The sequence below is a fragment of the Melanotaenia boesemani genome, chromosome 16 (assembly GCF_017639745.1).
Source record: "Melanotaenia boesemani isolate fMelBoe1 chromosome 16, fMelBoe1.pri, whole genome shotgun sequence".
Classification (NCBI taxonomy): domain Eukaryota; kingdom Metazoa; phylum Chordata; class Actinopteri; order Atheriniformes; family Melanotaeniidae; genus Melanotaenia; species Melanotaenia boesemani.
In genome coordinates this window covers 16,039,654-16,055,230 of record NC_055697.1, presented here as the reverse complement: position 1 = coordinate 16,055,230, position 15,577 = coordinate 16,039,654, and the positions used below count along the sequence as shown (strand labels likewise).

At 37.7% G+C, this 15,577-nt stretch overlaps 2 protein-coding genes across 3 annotated transcripts in view; one reads left to right on the top strand and one right to left on the bottom strand.

The window, feature by feature from the left end:
• Nucleotides 1-243: 243 nt before the first annotated feature.
• Nucleotides 244-5,521, bottom strand: si:ch211-223a10.1 (putative ZDHHC-type palmitoyltransferase 6). Its single transcript, XM_042011268.1, has 10 exons — nt 5,196-5,521; nt 4,523-4,658; nt 4,314-4,424; nt 4,106-4,238; nt 3,210-3,388; nt 2,993-3,066; nt 2,698-2,860; nt 2,521-2,603; nt 1,910-2,100; nt 244-1,659 (listed from the first exon to the last, which is right to left on the bottom strand). The coding sequence occupies exons 1-10, from the start codon at nt 5,314-5,316 to the stop codon at nt 1,171-1,173; spliced, it is 1,680 nt and encodes a 559-aa protein (XP_041867202.1). The 5' UTR covers nt 5,317-5,521; the 3' UTR covers nt 244-1,170.
• A 3,409-nt stretch (nt 5,522-8,930) lies between these two features.
• Nucleotides 8,931-15,577, top strand: part of wdfy4 (WDFY family member 4) — a 41,153-nt gene continuing 34,506 nt past the window's right edge. For both annotated transcript variants that reach the window (XM_042010248.1, XM_042010247.1), the window contains exons 1-8: nt 8,931-9,099; nt 9,910-10,179; nt 12,301-12,412; nt 13,068-13,192; nt 13,338-13,466; nt 13,617-13,806; nt 14,847-15,039; nt 15,343-15,503. In XM_042010248.1, the coding sequence (XP_041866182.1) occupies nt 9,079-9,099; nt 9,910-10,179; nt 12,301-12,412; nt 13,068-13,192; nt 13,338-13,466; nt 13,617-13,806; nt 14,847-15,039; nt 15,343-15,503 (1,201 nt within the window). In that variant the 5' untranslated portion in view covers nt 8,931-9,078. The remainder of the gene's footprint in view (nt 9,100-9,909; nt 10,180-12,300; nt 12,413-13,067; nt 13,193-13,337; nt 13,467-13,616; nt 13,807-14,846; nt 15,040-15,342; nt 15,504-15,577) is intronic.

Below are 15,577 nucleotides of genomic sequence, written 5' to 3'. Positions count from 1 at the left end.
AATCTGTCTCTCACTCAGGAAGTCAGCTGTCTTGATGGAGAAGTGAAAACTGCTGATTTAGATAGATATATTTAGTCAAATATATTATGAGTTTCTCCTTTAGCTGCTATTTCTTTTTTACATTTCTCTCGCTCTGGCTGTTTGAGATTGCCTATGTAAATCAAGAGGGCGGGTCACATGCTTCAAGGCTGAAATGCCTCTAACAGTGTGAGTTCATTTTAGAAAATAACTTGTGAATGTTGCTTTTTATTTATTATTAATCATATTTTCTTACAGCATAAGAAACACCATGGCACAAAAGGCATCATATTAGAAACCCAAAGAAAGTGAATAATCACAGATAAAACACATTACTACACATAAAATATATGAAAATATTGACAATATTGACAAGTAACAGCCAGCTGAATAGCACTGATTCAGATTTGGAGTAATACAAGTAAAAACACTCCATTTCACAGTCTTACAGTACATGTGGTCTGCTTAATCACTTCATATGCATGACAGGCTGTATAGTACACACTAAATTATATCACATGACGTAGCCACTCACCCAGTCCAGACACACCAGCCTCTGAGGGGTGTGGAGAACATCATCTATAATCTAGAGATATGGTCCTGTGGGACACGTAGGAAATGAGTGTGTGTAATTGAAGGCATGAAAAGAGCATGTCCCATTAGTGAGAGCAGAGGAAGTGTCGTGGCATAAATGATTTAGAACAGGTTGGTAAGGTAATGATGTTAAGTTAGGAACAAAGTCATTCAGTACACCTGCTAAAAATCATCATCACTAGCTTAGGGTTTGATCTACAGTATTCCTTACATTATATATATAAAAAAATCTCTTTAAAGCAATAACAACTTAATTTAATAAATGTGTGAAGGGATATATTATAAAAACAGCTACATATAAGGTCTTTAAAACCTTTAGTAGAAGTTCTCCTGAAAGCAAGTTTGTAGACAAATTTCTTGGCCATTCTACTTTACAACCAACTCTATATTAAAAATATATTATGGCATGATAAAAATATATTAAAGTACAAGATATTAAATGGCATTAGAGCTACTAAATAAAAGACCACATCACAAAATTGACTGAACCTCAAGACTGTAAATGAAAAACAGTGAAACAATTTTCAAGGTAGCTACCAATGGAACAAACAGACAGTCTTAAATATCTATGGCAGCTTTGATCTCTTTAGTTTGTTGGCTTCCTACCCATCTCCTCCCTTCCAGCAGAAATGACAGCACTATAAGCCAGCGTTGCCTGAGTGACCTCTGTTGTACTGAGGTCTCACACTGTCTGAAGTAAGTAGTTGTTCCCGTGGCAACAGAGTCAAACTGCTCAGTCAGAAGCCATACCTCCCAGAAGAGTGTCAGTGCATTCATAACAATCATGACCACAACCCAGAACTCTTCTCCCAACAACGTGAGCCACATTGATAAGCTGTGACTGCCTGCAGACATCTTGCTGTACAGGTAGCTTATTGCCATGGCAACAAAAAGAAGGTGGGCTACCACCATGGAGAGGATGAAGACGAGGAACAGGCGGTGATTAGCCCGGCCTATGCAGCGATTGAGGAAAAGGCAGTGATGGTCATAGTCTTTGATGCAGACTTCACACAGCTTGCAGTGTTTTGTGTAGTCAGGCAGAAACAGCTGTGAAGAAAACAAAAACAAGGTGGGAAGGAGAGAGAAGTCACCGTACATGCTTGGACATACAATACAAGGCTGCGGCTAACTTCTGTAATCTTAAAAAAAAAGGTGTGTCACGAACTTTGTGCTGTTATGTGAAAGCACTCAGGAAAAATGTGTAGTTATATATTTAAAATTATTATAACTTCTATCGGCTGATAATTCATATGAGTGTTTAAAAAACATTGAAGGATAATCAGAGGAAAGGTTTTACCTCACAATACGGACAGAACCGGTGAGGACTCTGGTTGTTCTCTACCAGGTCAGCAATACAGGTGAACTGAGGATCTGCATCTGCTCTGTCTAGTACCCCGGGGTCCTGAGTCAGAATCTTACAGAACAGAGCTAGGAGCATGGAGAAGTGGACCAATGACACCTGAGCCAAAGCACTGGTTGGCCACACACGTTCTAAAAGTTAAGGATCAAACAGCATCCTTTAATAAACTTAATATTCTAAGATTACCTTAACTTTACTGTTTGTATATTTGTGTACCGTGTACAGAATTCTGTATGTTTTTCTAATACATTGCATAGGCAACACTTCTTAAAAACCCAGCAAGCGAGCACAGTGCATTGCAGAGGACCTCAACAGTATTTTGTAAACCCAAACTTTCAAAGAAAGAAACACATAATGGCAAGTGTTGTGTTGTGCATATGTAGAGAATGGCATTTAGATGAGATATCCTTCTCCAGAATGTTATCCAGACCATTACACACATCAACATTTAAATCCTTATGTCACACTTCTATCAAGGCAAAAAAGGCAGAAAATCAAGTAATATTTATGAACATGGAACTTAACATATCACCTCTTATTAAGGATATTGGGCACCATTCTGCCATAGTAGCAGAGCAGGGAATGGAACATGCCAGCAATGAGAGTTCCCAGGTATACTGGGTTGGGTAACCTAGAAGAAAAACATATGCCAGCTTAGTTGAGAGAGAAAGAATGAACACTCACATTCAGAAATTTCCCATGCATGCAATAGAATTTTTTAAAACCTTTGGTATGTGGTGATGCGGTGGTACTGTGTAAAAATGCTTCTGGCCAGCCAAGGGAAGAGCAAAGCACAGATGAGCCCCCCGTAGCCTCCCAACATGGTTGCTATTAGCAGGATGGCAGCTCCACTCAGAGATGGAAAAAACAATGTCCAGCAGTACAACACTAAAATAACACAAATGCATATAAGTACATTAAACATAAATCATATACAAAAGAAATTTTCATGTTACAGTTGTACCACTACTCCTTGGTTTTAATTGCAGAATGAATAATAAAAACTACATTAATATCTACCATGAGACTCTCTGGGCTTGTGGTGTATTGGCTCATTAATATACCGACTCAGTAGTTTGGTCAGCTGCTGATGCCTAAAGATAAACACAAGTGTTAATCAGCATCATAATCCCAAGGGAGACATTTGATGTGGAAAAGCTAACATACAGTATATCTTAAAGGCACAATGCAGTGTCCTGACAGTTGGTCGTTTTTTTTTCAGAGGTTGCAGATTCACCTGAATGTCTTCCCTTGTTTGCAGAGATCCAGAGGTGTGAGGCCGCTGTAGTTCTTCTGATGGAGCATCCTGCACCCGGTCCTCTGCAGCAGAGTCCAGCACACCTCCACTCCACCCCTCTCTGCTGCAACGTGAAGCGCTGTTGCTCCCTGCTGGTCAACTGCATCTACAGCACACCTCTGCAAAAGAAACAGTCAAATGAGGTGGAGCTGATCGGATAACTTGTAGAAGCTTCAGAAAACAGGGCTTAATGCCTGTTAAAAAAAATGCATTTATAGATACATTTAGGTGGATGGACTAATCCTACTGGATTACACTTATTAACTGAATTACTCAGATAAATTTACGCTGTTTACTAATGTCCATGAATACTTGTGAGAAGCACTACTGGATAAAATCACACATTTGAATCCAAATATCCATGGTAATATGCAGTGCTTTGTTAATAATAATAATAATAATAATAATAATTGCATGAATTGGAGCTAGTTCTTAATTTCTATAAAGCTAGTAAACACCTAGGAAAGACTAAAAAAGACCTTAAAGGAGTTGTTATTGGTAAAGCACCAGCAAACAAATGCAGTCTTTATATATTCAGCAGACAAGTACTATTAATATACCCACGCAGAAAATGTACTAATAACTTTCAGTTCTAGTTTAAGAGACCAATGCTTGAGTATATATGAAAGGACTCTGCATTTCAGCCTTTCATTATTTTCTGTTGTTACACAATCTATAATCTCCTTATAGATTGATATAGATATTATGTTACATCATCATGACGTACAGTAAACATGTGGCTTTGAAGAGCAACGCAATAGCGACAAAGGAAATCAAAAATTGGTTAAACTTTCAACTATTAGCCAAGTAAAGTGAGAAATCAAAATTTATCATACCTGGTCTCTGAGCAAATATCGAACCATCTCTATGTTGCCTGTGGATGCTGCCAGGTGAAGGGGTGTCACCTGGTACATATCTGTGTCTGAGAACCGGAACATTCCTGTTTCCCACAAATAATGCACTGCAACACTTGAAAGATGACCAGCAGTTAGGGCGTTCAAGACAAAGGCAAAGAGCATGTGTTGCAATATTTCCTCCACTTACATGTTGCCCCCAGTAACTGCATGATGCAGGGATGTTTTTCTCTGGAAGTCTATGAGATGCAGGTCAGCTCCATACTGCATCATTTTGTGGATAATGTAGATGTTCCCTTGCCTGATGGTAGTACAGAAGCAAACGTGATAAGCTTTCATTACAGTTTCACCTAAGGAGTCCAGCCATGATCTGCATGTAAATGTACAGCTTCTGTTTACCTGCAGGCAAAATGAAAAGCTGTCTGCCCTGCATCACATGTCATGTTAGGATCTGCTCCACTGCTGAGGAAAAAGTCTACCAGGGCACGGTTACCATGGAGGGCAGCATAATGGAGCGGGGTGAAACCTCCCCAGCCTGAATGAATAGAGGACATGCACATCAAAATGAAACATGGATATGCTAATCTTTAAACTGATCTGCAGTCTCTGTGACTGATACTGATGCATGGTCTGTCAGCCTGTTTAAGGTTTAAACCCTGTGGAGTCGGAGACAAACTTCCTTCAGCTTAATGTAACTTTCTGCTATGTTGTCACTGGATCTGAGTATCCCTCCACCACAGGACATGTGTCAGGAGGAGCTAGAAGGGTTATATTTCCTAATGACACTGTAATAAAATCACGTCAGGAAATCTGGAAAACCAGTGGTCATGGTCATCAAGTAGGCTATCTTATAACAAACTGTACAATTACAGCTGTCCGTTGGTGTGGTAGCTCCAAAATGTGATTTACGTTTGTTCTGGCTTTATAAGAACAACATCAGGAAATGCCTACAGGGAGACGTTACACAGTGATGACATGCCAACAGAAGGAAGTTGTGGCTTCCAGTTTTCAAGGTATGATAAATGTAAAACCACAAAACAAAATATGAGTTTTGTACCTTTCTCAACCTTACCTTTGTGCTTCAGGACTGTTCGATCATTCTGGACGAAGTGTATACACTGTTCAAGATTCCCTCTCTGTACACAGTCAAATATGTCTCCACCGCTAACGGAGCACACGGGCATCGGATTCATTATGGTGGGTGCACAAAGACTGCCCTCCAGTATTTCCACCAAGAGAAGCTGCAGGGGAAACAAAAATCAGCTCCTCAAACGACTCGCTACAACATCTTGACGCAAACTGAGAATGGAGATAATCTTTCGATGCAGAGCCGGAGATCCTTCATTGTAATAAACTGATTGAAGTAGACCACGCCTGGGATCTCCGATTGGCTCCATCAGGTCACATGAGTTATGATGTCATCTCGTTTTCACGTTGTTGCTATAAATACGGCGACATCATCTAATGTACAAACTGAACGTGCATAGATAGATAGATAGATAGATAGATAGATAGATAGATAGATAGATAGATAGCCAACTCACGCCAGCTCAATCTCCAGATCTAGAGCCTGTTAAAAACCTCTGGAATGACATCGAAAGGATAATGAATGTTCACAATCATCAAGCAAAGCTGAGCAGTTTGATTTTTGCAGAAATAATGGTAGAAAGTTATCCAACAGCAGTTTGAGCAGTGGTCTTTTAATTTCTTTCCAGGGAATGCATATTCTGGCAGACCTTGGCAGATCATCGTCTTGGTGATCAAATGTGTGATTCTTTACACACGAAATCATTGCACCCACCAACAGCCTGCAAAATAAACAAATAAACAAACAAACAAATAAATAAAATGATTATTTGGACTAGCATAAACATGTAACGGTTGTTGTTGAGTTCTGTATGAAGTGTTGAGTATGTTGAGTATGAAGTTTTTTACATACTCGCCGAGGGCAGAGACCTTGTGTTATTCTCCATAAGGACGAAGGGTAGTGAATATCAGCAGTATGCACATTTACATGCCGTCCACAGACGAGTGCCTGAAACTGCGCTCCTCGTGAAGGGGGTGCTTTTCACGGTAGGGGTGCTTCTTTCGGCACAACACCGGACGTGATCTCAACACTTGGAAATTGCTGAATAATCAGCGGGATTAAAAAGTCTAAAGGGGTAAAATAGTCCTGCCCCCCAGAAAAGGACAATAAGGAAAGAGGACGAAAAGTACAGAGGTACAGTACAGTAACGTCAAAACGAAAATAATTCGTTTTTGGGTCTCAGTTGGTGTTGGAGCAGTGCACTTGCTAGCTTACTTCGGACCAGTAGCATTATTTATAATCAAATTGCTAGACTCGATTTTTTTCTAAAACTTCTCCTGTCCTGCATCGTCAGCAGAATGATGATCTGTCTGCTGTGTGTGTGTGCCGAATTGATTCATTCATTCATTGATTCATTCATTCATTTGTTTGTTCATTTATTTATTTATTTGAATTTATATAACATTGCTGGACCTGGACCTGCTGGACAACAAAGGATAAAGGGTGAACAGAAATTAAAAGGAGAGTGGAGAAAAGAAAGAGTCAACTTAAGTTAATGTTACCCTCACTTTAAATTCAGCAGGAATATTTTGAAAGTTAACATTGGGCCTGTTGAGGTGTCATTAAAACATGCCTGCTGTGTTTTCCCTGCTAGTATGTCAGTTAAAATACTATCATCTCCCCCCCCCCCCCCCCTTTTTTTTATTCCAGTTTAGCTTATTTTAGTCACATTAAACATCAAGCAAAACACAGCTAGTCAATGCAATTTCCACATAATTAACAATCAGAGATGATAAACAAAATCAAGATAAACAATCACTATGAGAAATAATGAAAAATAAAAATAAACAAAGAACAAAAACAGAACTTAAGTGTCGGCTTAGTTTATTTAACAATAATAAACACCATGTATGTATTAAACATGTATAGCCTGTTTTTCAGCCCAACTCTCAAGCACATTTTATGTTCATATCACATCTGTATAGTACATTTATCTTTTGTTTAAATAATCGTTTAAACATGCTGTGTGTCTGATATAACAGGTTTGTTGTAAACCTTTGGTTTATTGTGTCACATTTTATGTTAAAAGTTTAAATCTGTGTTAAAGCTCAATTAAAGTGTAGTATTGTTAATCATTCATACTTTACTTTTCTCATATCATTCATAAGTTATGTATACACTATCAGTCACATTTTCACACCAGACAAAAAACTGTGGATGAAAACATTAAAAAACATTCTTCTATACAATACCTTATTTGAATTATATTTTATGTTGTGTCACTTATTTCTTCAGTTTTATTTTATGTTTTATTTTCTACTTGAAAGAAAGGAAATCTTGAATACACACATACAACTTCTGTGTAAGTGTATATAAAGATTGATTGATTGTGATTGATTGTGAAATTGACTGCAATACAAGGGGGTGCCAGCTAAAATCTTGCCTAGGGCACCAAATTGATCAGGCCCAGCAACTGGGCACACCTATGAACACGTTCTTTGCGGAGCTTGGGCAAGATTCCTTTAGTCTTTATTTGAAAGGCAAGCAGCTTATGAGCAAGCCCTATTAGTCAAAGTAAAATAAATAACACCCTCCTGTTAATTTGATGTTTTTCTTTTTTTTTTTTATTTGGCAATTCCTCACAAATACACTTGAACCTGCAAAGATTGCACTGTACATTTGGGTCAAAATGTATGAAGCGTGCCGTCACTTTTTAAAGTAATCCTTAAACCCAGTAACAATATGTGAGTATTTTAAAGCACTGAACAGTGTTTTCTGCAGACAGCACAACAAAGACTCACATAGGGATGTAGCTTAAAACGACTTTGAGGTGTGCAGTAGCCTATTCCTGAAATTACCTGGATTAAGTCCATGTTTAAGTGAGTATTTTAAGTTTTAAACTTATGTAAAAAAAGTCATGTTGATTATGACTTTGTTTTAATTCTTTAGCTTCATTAATAAGCTATTCCATTTGGAAAAAAACAGGGCTCCAAAGTCATATTTAGTGTCACCGAAGCGCCTACTGCTATGGCATTAGCTGATTTATACGCTATCTGGTATATTTTTTCTACTTAATTTCTGTCTGCTCTATTAATTCAGGATTTCTGTTTTATTTATACCCACAAGGTGGCATTGTTTACCTACATTTGTTCTGCTTAAACGTCACCCTGTTTCACACAAACTTCAAAACTGTTTCTAAATTGGTCTTTGTTACAACACTTTAAATCATTTGTTTTGTGATGTTGCTAAAGATCTGTTAGCACATTTTCAAATCTTATTTACTCGTGGGGTTTTTCTGCTTTAGGCCTCTTAGGTCATCTGAGCAAGTATTTTGGTCAATGTTGTGGTGGTGACAAAATTATGGTTGAGTGCTGCATTAAGTTTTACTTTGTGATTACACCTTTTTAGACACAGTAAAACAAGCTTGTCATTGCAATTATTATCTGTGGGCAAAAGCAATTTGTTTCACCAATAATTCAAAGACCCCGGTTTTACATAAACCCCAAGGACTATTTTGGTTTTAACCTGTGAGTCATAAGATCTTCTAACAGTGATTCATGTCAGATCAGCCTTACATGGCATACCTATTTCGATAAAAGGAACAACTTCTCTTTGAGTTGTTCTGGGAGGGCCCCATCCAACCAGCTAAACAACAGTTTTTCACTTCTGCTTCTCTTAAGGAAGTGAGAAAGCACATGACCTGAACCAGCTGACAAGAGTTAGTCTGCTTGTTCAAAGTTCAGTCTACTTGCTGCAGATTAGTAAGTGGGCAGTTGTACAGAAGAGTGTGCACTGTATCCACCACTTGTAATGCCTTAGCAGGTCTCTGCTTGTATTTTCCTGACATGGGAACACATACAGCCCACTTACTCAGTTGGAATTACACAGCATAGATGACAACATCCTCTTGGAGTTTGGAAACTCCCAGATGGCTTCCACACCAGTGCAGGTAAGGATTTAAGTGTATACTGCATGAATGTTTTTCTTTTAAAATGTAAATTACAGACAGAATAGTGTTACTGTTTCAGTAATCGTATATGCATTTTACCATTTGACATACTTGGCTGTATGTGATTGAAAAACAAACAGAAGACATGTTGCTACCACAAGAGTGAAGCTACTGTGACTGTTTTAGTGCTTGCTCAGTTTTAACATCAAAGTGGGAAAACCTCAGCGTATTATTAAATTTCTGTGGAATGTGAGCTGTCCTTCCTTTACTTGCTACTTAAAAGCTGAACTTATTCTCTCTCATTTATCTGTTAATCAGTTTGTCTCTGATTATCTCTTGCCGTGTGAGTGAGTGTCAGTCCTTAGATGCTATTTAAAACTCTCTTTTTCATATGAGAGATACTGAAGTTCTCAAGTTGCTTCAAAATTACTGTGGTGACAGAACTTTGCACAGGAAAAAGGACAGAATGAAATACTGTGATGAACAGATCAATTTTAAAAGTTGCCAAGGAATGTTTTACAATTACAACTCTTACTGGTGGTACCGGCATCAAGTAAAGTATTCAGATCCCCCACAGAGGTTAACGTCAATACATGGAGATGGCATATGACTGCCAGTGGTAAGTTTTGTCTTTATATATCAGTGCAGACAGTGTGCTCTGGATAGGTGGGGAAAATTTTGTTTGCCAGTTTATTCTGAGGAAGTGAGACAGACCAAGGAAATGTGTCTAAACAAGATTGCAAAGATTATGAAACCTCATGGGATCTAGAGACAGATGGAAGAGTCTGAGTTTGTTCTTTTGTTTTTCAGCTCTCCCTCCAGGACCGGACTGTGAAAGGCGAAAGGATCAATAAGGAAACTGGAGAGCTAAGTGCTTCAGGGGAATTATCTGTCTCGGTGGAGTTGAAGTCAGAGAAGGTGGAGGGCTCTTGTGGCAACCCTGAACTCCTACAAGTGCTCAGAGAGCAACTACAGGAGCTGGGAATCCACACATACTCAAGCTGTGACCAAAGAACTGACCATGTTTCTGCAGAGCAGAGAGATCAGCACCTGCTCAGAGTCCTGCCTCTCTACATACAGGTACTGACCACCAAGAAAAGAATGTTCGTATTCACTGCTTAAGTGTTTAGTTTTGTTTTACACTAATCAGCAAAGTTATTTGTCCTTTTTCTATATATGTTTAATTAGTATTTAATATTGTATGTCCCTTTAAATAGATAAATAAATGAAAATCAACTGCCATGAAGAATCATGAGTAGATCATGGCAGGATCATTTCAGGCACCACAGTTTTAATTAATACATAACTTTGAAAAGGTTAAGTGGATGCCCTCAGACAACATGGTCTCCAGAACAACATGAAAGAACAATTATAACAACATGAGGCTGTAGTCAGATGTTTGGCCTTTAGCTGATCCCATTACTGACTGTCCCTATGCTGAACCTGGACATTGTCTCTTAGTAAATCCATGGAGTTTATGGGATTGTCACGTGAATTAGGAAAGTGCGTCAGATGCATTGCTCCAGGTCTTTATGTTGTTAATTGGGGAAAAAAGAGGGTTCTCACATTCTCTATGCCTGAATGGTATCAGTTATGAAAAATCCTCTAATCTGTATTTGCCCGTGCACACACTTAATTCCATCACTGATTTGTGTGTCTCACACCACTGACTGGACTTAAAGCTACAAACGTAATCACTCTGTGGTCTCTGTGTGGTTTTGTGTTTGTGTTGGTGCATAAAAAAAGTCTCATGACTAGAATTGACCGAAACGTAGGGCCTTGCTTTAGAACAGAAACCTCAGTGAAATGTGGTATCCTCTTATGGATGTGTATGGAATATATAACATGTAATTAGTTTACTGAAAATGTAATGCATTAGAAAGAAGACGAAGAAGAAGAAAAAAAAAACACAGGATAACTACAAGATAACAAGCATGTGGAAAAAGTGCACTCTTTCAGTTCTGAAGTTTTACATATCAGGACCTTAAAAATATGATGTTTCTTCAAAGAAAAAGTCAAATACAACCTCAGATTAAGAACAAAACATGACATATTAGACTGTGAAATTATTTGTTTAAACAAAATGTAAACTAAAAAGCAGAAGCAATATGTGAAGAAACGAAAGTGCACTCCATGATTTAATAGCGTGTAACTTGAAGTTAATGTTTTCTGTCGGACATTATTTCACTTGGTCATTGCAAAACCTTGATTCTTTTTCTTTTTTTTACCTCCTCTATAATAGATTTAATAAGAGTGTTAACAATTATTGTCCTGTTTCATGACCAAGTTTTGTCAAAGACTTTGCTTTCTGTTCAATAGCCTCATTTGTCTCTAGAATATTTTGTAAATGTTTTGCTTTTTTGCTTTAGAATGCTTTGGAAATTACCTTATAACATTTCCTAGATTGATGGACTGCAAAAGCTGCTTTTCTTAGAACAGTGGTTTCTAACCTATATCTCTTGGGGACCCCCTTCATGCAAATACTAAAAAGCCATGGACCCCCTGCCCCACCCCATTATGAAACCATGCTTGGTTTTATGCTTTCAAAAGTGAGATTCTCACCATAAATAATGTATTCTGGCTGAGTCCAGTCCTTCGATAAAGCCAAAGTTAAATCAACAACATATAGCCTTACTTTATTTTTTCTTAAAATAGGAACAATGTCTGGACTTAATCACATTGGTTCTGCATGTTCTAAGCCTCGAGGACCCCCTTGGTCCTCCAAAGAGCACTTGATTTATATGAAACCATCAAATGGTTTAGAGTTGTTGAACATATTCCTGGCAGAGATTCTCCATTTAAACACCCTCCACATGTTTTAGACAGATGGAGGGTCAAGACTTCTAGGATGGGGTGATTGTTGTGTTGAAACATCCAGCTGAATCCAAGTTTTACCCATCTATTTAGTGGGTCAAGGTTATGCTTAAGAATTCTATTATGGTTGCCCTGATTAATGTTTTTGTATGTATTTTAAAAACCCAAAACAAGACCAAACAAATAAAATGCAATACAGTTAAATTTGTGCACCAATCCAAATTTACCACATCCATATGTAAACATAGTGGGCAACAATATTACTGTGCATCTGAATAATGAATATATTTATAGAAAATTTGTATCAATGGCTGCATTATTAAAATTTGAGAACAACAGCTTTGTTCTCCACTGTTCTGCATGATGGCCTCTCGTCTCTGATCTCAGGTTTGTGAGGATGGTGGCAGATTTGAAGGTGTGGACATAAAGGGGCTTGCAGCACTCACTGCTGACACTGTCATCCATAATATCCACAAAAGACTTTCAGAACGGCCCGCAGGTAATTACTACTGCACATATCAGCAAACAAGGTGCTGTTAATTCAAAGCACAGGGACTTTCTACCTCCTCTGCAGACTTCTGCTTTTCTTTGTGCTCTTGCTTTCCCAGTGAGTTTGTTTACCGTTAGTGAGTGTTAGCTATGTTTCTAAAATTGTAAAGGAAAAAATTTGGAAAATTACTTTATGTAGTTCTTTTTCTCAGGTTTTACAATAATAATGTTTCTCTCTTGTCTTTTACTTCCGCCCCACTGGTGCTGCTGCTTGTTTAAGAGAATCTTTATTATTAATATTATTTTTTTTGGCAGGAAAGAGTTATTTGAGAAGCAGATGCTCCTGTTTTTTTTCTTTTTTTTACACATCTTTGGTATTGGCTGTAATAAAAGTTTAATATGGAACATGTATTTGCTTAGTGATGTTGGGTTAAACTCAACTTGACAGATACACACCAATGTCTTATTAGAATAATTTACCTAACACTATTTTGCATGGACATGTAAATTAACTCTTCTTTTTCTTTTTTCTAATTATTGTTAGTAGTGAGCATACAATGACAGTGTATGGTAAAAATATGTGGTCATGAGTTTTTTTTTGGATTTTCAGTATTTATAGAAGCAGTATGTGGACATAGATTACTACATCTCTTTTGCATTTTCAGAGAAGGCTCGTGAAGAGGTGGTGCAGTTCCTCAGGAGGTTGAATAAGGACACAAGTTGTGAAACAGATGGAGGTTCTGGATGGCTGCTGTTAAAGTCCCTTTTGCTTCTCATATCCAGCACCTCAGTGAGTGATGGATAATTCTTTCTGTTTAGTTTCTTTAAAGATTCATTCATAGAACAATCACATGCAATTATCTCTGGAATATACTTATCATGTATTACATAATTAAACTCAAAAACTGAAACTAGACCTTTTCGTGTGTCTGCAGGATATATTGATGTGTATAGACCCAGAACTGCTTGCTGCTTTGGTGAAATGTCTCTACTTGTTAGTGTGCCTTCCAGCCAAAAAGGAAAGTGAAGCTTTAGAGCAGACCTTTCAGGAGCCTCTGACACAGGTTGATAACCACTAAACCCATCAAGACAACAGCTTTTATCTTATTTTGTTTTTTCATTTTTTTCACATTTTTTTTATATTGAATAAACTACAGTACATTTGTCTCTTCTCTTGTGAAAATGAAACCTAATAAAAAATCTTTCCTACCTAGATTTTCCTACTGCTCTGTAAGCATCCAAGTAATGTGGAAAGGTTGGTTGAGACACAGGAACTTCAGTGTCTTATCATTGGACTCACATCACTCTGGGATCAGACCAGTACCAGCTGGAGGCACCAGGCCTCACGCATCCTGAAAGCAGTCTCCGCTGTGCCGACAAGCAATACTGTCCCATGCTTGTTAGGTGAGGTAACCCAGAAATAATGGAGATACGTAAAATTAGACTGAGTCTTACTAAATAATGATGAGGAGGGGTTCACCCCCCCTTTTAAAATAGTGTTGAGGAAGGGTATTTCTCATTTTAATAATACAAAAGCTTTTGATTTCATTGTATGTGGCGCATAGTATTTTGGCCATAATGCATTCAGTGAACCTATGTAACTATGTGGTCATTGCTTTCTTGGGGAACTGGCCTTCTAAAGGTTGGCAAGTGTAAAAAAACACAGCTGATGAGCTGGAAAGGAAGGAAAAGCTTTTCTTGTTTCAGCTGGAGAATCCCATTCATACATTATGAAACCAAATTGTGACAAAGCAGATCCTTAAAGTTTGAGCAAATGAAATGGTCATTGTCTTTGAAAACAACAATCGATCTCTTCAGCTTTTCAGAGTGTTATGTTGTCATGCAGCATAGTGGTAAATTAGTCCTCATTAAACCCTCCCTATAAAATGTAGGGTTGACATTTTCATAGGGATCCATTTATGTTTCCAAACAATTGCATTCTGTTTTCATTTACTTTTTACCCAGTTTCCCCAATTGTTTTGTAAACAGCCTCGTAGACCTCAATTCCACCAATTGCGACTAAAACGTAAAGTAATAAACCAATTAGAAAATAGACTGGAAAGTGAATAATTAGATTTCATTAAGGAAGCTGGGTAAATTCCAGTAATGATTTGACTGTTCGGAGACATGTGATTAAACATTCCAACAGAGACATACTACTAGAAATAGTGCAACAATATACTGTATGTTTCACACATTATTTCGATCTACGTCAATAATTTGTAAAATGGTCAAGAACCCTCAAGTTTACTTAGATTTCATTATTATCTCAGTGCAGTGTATTGTTTTTATGCAATCATCATTTTGTCATTTTTAAACATGGTTGAGGAAAAGCCTTAAGAAAAATATAGCTTTTTTTTTATTTTAGAATAGTTTAATTGGAAACTGAGTGTTCTGACCCTGTTATACTGATGAAGTTTATATCTCTGCCTTTTTCTCATCAGGTAAAAACTGTATTAGAATCTGCATCCAGAACTTGTTGCTCATCAGAGCAGAGGTTGTCTCAGGATCACTGCTTGCTGAGGTGGCTGTGGCTGTATTTAGCTTCGTTAGAGATACATATCACCTCAGCCCAGATCTCTTCATCGAGTTTGACACCAACAATGGCTACAAAGCCCTGGAGAACATCATGAAATGGTGAGATTAAAGGTCATGAATAGATGGGTTAATGAAACTTAAGCTCTGCAAGAAGAGTGGTTAGAGAAGATATACTTAGATAAACTGCAAAGGTAATAAAAGAATTAGATTTTTATCCCTGTGCTCATTTTTAGACTGATACTAAACACATTCTTAAAAATTAAGGGGAAATTTGTGATATACTGCCTCTTTTCTACAAGGATTAATGTGATTTGTCTGCCTTCAGAGTCAGTATAACATCTTTATTTATCTTTGCTCTCATTTAAGTTACCTTTTTTTGTCTTATCACTAAACAATTATAAGCTGTGAGGATGGTGTGGCCGTGGATGAGTTTCAGCCTGTGGAGGAGTTTCTATCTCTTATTGCATCTTTTACTTTTCTTGGGAAAAATGAGCTGAAAGTGGGTCTTTGTGTCACCAACCCCCAACCTCCAGGTTTTAAGTTTGACCCACCACTCACCAAAGGTAGGTCAAATCTCCACATGACCTTCTGTGTTGTTATTTTCTCTCTGTCTCTCCCTTATTATCTCTGACGGTTC